At 35.7% G+C, this 5,432-nt stretch overlaps 1 protein-coding gene across 6 annotated transcripts in view; it reads left to right on the top strand.

Moving 5' to 3' along the window:
- LOC102589501 (vacuolar cation/proton exchanger 3-like) overlaps positions 1-5,432 on the top strand; it is a 16,316-nt gene that overhangs the window by 6,931 nt on the left and 3,953 nt on the right. For 2 of the 6 annotated variants that reach the window (XM_015302827.1, XM_015302826.1), the window contains exons 3-12: positions 762-1,066; positions 1,253-1,320; positions 1,410-1,438; positions 2,150-2,346; positions 2,511-2,723; positions 2,987-3,121; positions 3,358-3,474; positions 3,547-3,600; positions 4,142-4,258; positions 4,472-4,565. In XM_015302827.1, the coding sequence (XP_015158313.1) occupies positions 797-1,066; positions 1,253-1,320; positions 1,410-1,438; positions 2,150-2,346; positions 2,511-2,723; positions 2,987-3,121; positions 3,358-3,474; positions 3,547-3,600; positions 4,142-4,258; positions 4,472-4,565 (1,294 nt within the window). In that variant the 5' untranslated portion in view covers positions 762-796. Of the gene's footprint in view, positions 1-281; positions 550-640; positions 685-761; positions 1,067-1,252; positions 1,321-1,409; positions 1,439-2,149; positions 2,347-2,510; positions 2,724-2,986; positions 3,122-3,357; positions 3,475-3,546; positions 3,601-4,141; positions 4,259-4,471; positions 4,566-5,432 lie in introns of those variants that run through there. The other 4 variants (XM_006362042.2, XM_015302824.1, XM_015302825.1 and 1 more) reach the window with 4 other exon arrangements.

Here is a 5,432-nt window from a genome sequence, read left to right as displayed (position 1 = left end):
TATATATATATATATATATATATATATATTATAGAGTATACTACTCCGTCCATTTCAAGAATGACACATTTTAAAATACTCATCTTATCCCTAATAAAATAAATTAGGGGTCACACAAACCTGTATGATTTATTTTAGATCACACGTTTCAAATTTTTTCATTTCTTTTATAAATTTCGGGCAAAATTTAACCTAATTCATATAAATTGAAATGCGGGAATACAATATCACTACCTATCTTATCGTCTTTTACTTAAATTGGAAAAATATAAATTTATAATTACAAATCTTTAAAAATAAAATTAGAATGAAATTAGGCGCTTCTTCGTAGAACCTTCTTCTTCCTCCCTGTCGCCGGCCTGTTAACGCTTCTCGGACGGATTTTTCTATATATTTATCTCTCTACTATTATACACTACACACACTATCTCTATACATATTTTTCTCCTAATTTATGTAATCTACTCAGCTTTGCTGTTCAAATCAGTACACGATTCGATTCGCCGACCGATTGTTTTATCTGGTACAATTAACTGCAATTTTCCTTCTGTATGTACTTTTTCTTGGTTTCTTTCCACATTTTGTGAGAAATTTGATCTGGGTTTCTTATATTTTTTTTTTTTTTTTTTTGCTCAATTAGTCCCCCCCATATGTGTCTGAGCATCTTACATTTGATTCATTGAGGTAATGTTAGTGAAATTATCAACTAATTTAAGTTATGGGTTTACTGAAATTTAACCCAAGTTATGATTTTTTTTCAGCTGTATACAGTTGGCTCTTTTTTTGAAGTGTTGAGATGGGATCTGTAGGGGATAAGTTAGACATTGAATCTGATGAGGAGATCCCATTTAGTTCATCTGATGCTACAAATAAGACAGAGAGTTTGCATTTTGAGTCAGCTCATATGGCGTCGCCTAGAAGTTTTTACTCGTCGAGAGTCTTGAGGAAGATGCATCAGATCAGCTATTTTAGGAGTATATACATTGTGATACTTAAAGCAAAGATCAATGTTTTGCTTCCTTTTGGACCATTGGCGATACTGCTACACTATCTTACGAAAAAACATGTATAAAGTCTCAAGCTTTTGCTATTTACCTCAATTGAACTTATAAAGTTTCAACCTTTTGCTATTTACCTTAATTGAACTTATAAAGTCTCAAGCTTTTGCTATTTACCTCAATTGAACTTGCCTCTTTTTTGTTTTCTTACTTTATTTATTGTGCTTTTCTTTGGGTTCATCTTGATATTTCAGGAGTGGGTGTTTTTCTTCAGTTTGGTGGGCATTACACCCTTAGCTGAGCGTTTGGGTTATGCGACTGAGTATGCTTATGCTCTTCAAGTTATTCAGTTCTCCTCTGCTACTATGTTATATTACATGCTCATTGACTTCTTTGATTGTCATGACACAGGCAGCTTGCATTCTATACAGGGCCTACAGGTAGCTATTATCTTTTGGTAGTTTTGCCATTTTCTTGATCTTTGTTTCTATTATTGAGGAATTTTTCACCATTGGGATTACTTATGGAGAGTATTAAGTTGAGGCACCCTAGAGTATGGCATTGTGGTCAATAAATTGGGTTGAGAACCATGAGGTCCGAGGTTCAAATCCTTGCAGCGACAAAACACTAGATGGATTCTTTCCATCTTACAAACTTTGGTGAACAGAGTTACTCCATACCAGTGTTGTTGGGAGGTAGTAGGTACCCATGAAATTAGTTGATGTGTAAGCAAGTTGTCTGGACACCATGATTATAAAAAAAGAAGAAGAATTAAGTTTTGCTTGCTTAATCTTAGTGTTTAAGTTGAATGTGAATTCAGTCATAGAATAATGTGAAAATGTGAGTTACGTTTTGTTCTTACAGTGAAATTGAGTCATCAGGAAATTGAAACCCCTTGAAGTAATTTTTTGGATATTATCCTCCTTGACTTGAGTCACTAGATAGGATTTTCTTGTTCCCTATTTAAATGGTTTTATGGTTTTTCTGTACTTCTGTTGTTCTCATTTCCCTTTGCTGGAAGTATTTTAACATTTGCATTTACTCAAAGAGCTACTTTTCTTGTTGATATCTTGTGTGAGACATAATTCCCCCTCCCCCCACTACACTTCTTTTGATTATCAGAATGACTTTTCCTTATTTTTGATGTATAGTTGGGGGCCTTCTAAATGCTACATTTGGCAATGCGACTGAAATGATAATCTCATTATATGCATTGAATAATGGGATGATGACGGTTGTTAAACAATCCTTGCTGGGTTCCATTTTATCAAATATGCTCTTGGTGCTTGGATGTGCCTTCTTCTGTGGTGGGATTGTTCATCACCAGAAAGTCCAGGTTTTCAGTAAGGTCATTATCTTCTGATCAATCATGTCCTCACGAAATGTGCTATGAAGTTAGCACTTTTGTCTTTTGAGAATGTTGATGCTTCAGTGGAATTTCGTATTATCTCAGCACCAATGTGCTCTCTCTAATGTTATATGCTAATGCTAATGAAAATCTTTAAATTGCAGGCAACTGCCCTCGTGAACTCAGGATTGTTATTGATGGCAGTCATGGGCTTATTATTTCCCGCTGTACTTCATTTCACCCACACAGAAGTGCATTTTGGGAAGTCAGAGCTGGCTCTTTCAAGATTTAGCAGTTGCATAATGCTGGTGGCATATGCAAGTTACCTATTTTTTCAGCTCAAGAGTCAACCAAATCTATATAGATCAATTGATGAGGTAAATTGCTGAAAATCTTGGAATAGGTTGATAGCTTATTTCCTCTATTATTCAGCTTGTATTTCTCCGAGGTTGTCTGCAGCAATAGTCATTGACACTGTATGTCCTATCTAGTAATCAGATGCCTGTTATGAAAGATATAGGTTTGCAGCAGATTTCAGTTTTTCCAGATAAACTTGTACCATGATATGTGATTCTCATTCCAACTTATGTTACTGCATGATGTATTAGTTTGTTTCTAATTATTCCTGATATCTGAACAGGATAGAGAGAATAATGCTGAAAATTCTGATGAAGAAGAGGCTCCTGAGATAACACAATGGGAAGCTATAGGGTGGCTTGCTATTTTGACAGTATGGATATCTGTGCTATCTGGGTATCTTGTTGATGCCATAGAGGTAACCTTTCCTTTCCTTTTGTTTTATTAAATTTTTTGGCCCATGCCCTTCTTAACCGATGTATTGGAGAGGCTAGCATTTTCTTGAAGTTGAATGCTAATATCCGTGTGCTAATCTTTCTCCTTTTTCGGTAATTAATTATCAAAAGCTACATAAATTTCGTTTAAGTTCTTTTGACTTCGATTTTTTTGTATGTTCTTCATCCTAATTTGTTTGTGTTGCTAATACGATTTCAGGGAGCATCCGACTCGATGAACTTGCCTGTGTCCTTTATTAGTGTCATCTTGCTTCCAATTGTAGGAAATGCTGCAGAACATGCAAGTGCAATCATGTTTGCAATGAAAGATAAGCTTGTGAGTTCCTGAAAAACCATATTCACTGTCTTATTTGCCCAGAATAGGTTACTCAAGGAGTACTGATTGCAGGACATTACACTTGGAGTTGCGATTGGGTCCTCTACTCAGATATCAATGTTTGTGGTAAGGTCTTATAATTTGATGCATTAATCATCTGAACTAGCTTATAGTAATTAGCTGATAACAAAGAAAATTAGTTCTTATTTTTTATTTAAATTCATACAGGCCGTCCTAAGAACATACTGGATTTTTGTTTGTTTAATTTGTCCTTTTTGGTTGGTTTGTATTGGTGTAGTTAATTTGTAATTATCCAAAATTTATAATGTAGCTTGGCGGTCCATTTAACCATAAAAATAAATAAATAGAGCTTGGTGTTTTATGTGGAAGGAAAGAAATGGGAGCTGTTTGAAGACGAAGAAAGCTCTATTCAAAATATCAAGAATTTTATTTTATTTTTGGTGTAAGCAGAATTGTTATAGTGAGCCATGGAATTGATAGATCTGATAGGTTCCCTCTAAGGAGAGAAGAGACATACGTGTGACATTAATCTGTAAATACTTTCGCTTGCACCTTCTGGGTGCTATTTAAGTATTTATTAAAAGATTATGATAGAGCTTATAAATCAAGTTGCTTATTCGTAGATCTCATGCTTTTGATGATGCAGATTCCATTTTGTGTTGTTGTTGGTTGGTTCATGGGAAAACCAATGGACTTGAACTTCCAATTGTTTGAGACTGCTACACTCTTTATCACAGTGCTAGTCGTGGCATTTATGCTGCAGGTTCATCTTCTAACTTACATCCTTTTGGCACATCTCCTCCCCCCCCCCCCCTCCCCCCCCACCACACCAGCCCTCCCCCCCCCCCCCCCCCCCCTCCCTGCAAATCAGACAATTGAATATAATAGATGATGTTGTTCTGTCTACTCCCTACCCTAGACTACTCAGCCACGAAAGGCTTGCTACTAACTATAATTGTTGCTTTACACAATGCAGGAAGGAACATCAAACTATTTTAAGGGGTTGATGCTTATCCTATGCTATCTCATTGTTGCAGCAAGTTTCTTTGTACATGTTGATCCATCCAAAGGTTAGTAGGATTCTTTCCCTCTATAGTCTGAGTATTTGTTTTTAATTTTAAATAAGACAGTAATTTTGTTTAAGTACACTAAGTTGGTGGTAATTTGCAGAAACTGAAGTATATTAGACAATAAACCAATGTTCAAAAAATTAAATTCTGCTAACTACATAATGCAATATGATGTTTTGCACCAAACATTCGATCTCCATAATTTCGATCTCTTCATGGTCTCTGAGTCCTTTCTCGTCTGAATCTGCTCTCCAAGTGCTCTCTTGCCACCATTGAACACAACCCTATTGAACAAAAGTTTCACCCACTAACTGTAATATGTACGTAACCACCTCCAAATGGCCTCTATGTCTTTATCTTCTCCCTCTTGAACTCAGTTAGTATCAACTTCAAAGATTAGTTCACAAATTTTGCTCCATTCTTCCTACTGTGACTATTCCTTATGTCTCCCTTTATAGTTTATGGAAGATGTCAGTCTCAGCAATTCCAATTTATTCCATTTTTCTAATTTCTTAATCAATATCAATAGTTTTATTCTGTTATCTATCTCTCCTCTCCTTCCAATAATTTAGTTAGTGACCAGCACTGAAATACCTAAAATATTTAACAGATTTGTAAGCCTGTGATGAGCACATACAGACCTGTTCATCACTGTTTGTTCCATGCCATAGCCTATCATTAATCTTCATGTCTTTAGTTTGCTATTACATTTTTTGAATGCTTTGAGAAGCTTCATACTTAATTATCATCATCATTTTGATGCAAAGGAGACAGCCTGACTCTAAGGGGAAGCAAATGAAGCAGGTGCTTTAGTGCCCCAAATTTGGGGGTGGGGGGGGGGGGGCCTTTTTTTTTAAATTTTGGTTT

This window comes from Solanum tuberosum, unplaced genomic scaffold, assembly GCF_000226075.1.
Source record: "Solanum tuberosum cultivar DM 1-3 516 R44 unplaced genomic scaffold, SolTub_3.0 scf00376, whole genome shotgun sequence".
Taxonomy (NCBI): Eukaryota; Viridiplantae; Streptophyta; class Magnoliopsida; order Solanales; family Solanaceae; genus Solanum; species Solanum tuberosum.
Note: the sequence above shows the minus strand (reverse complement) of the source record. Positions and strands in the feature narration are given on the sequence as shown.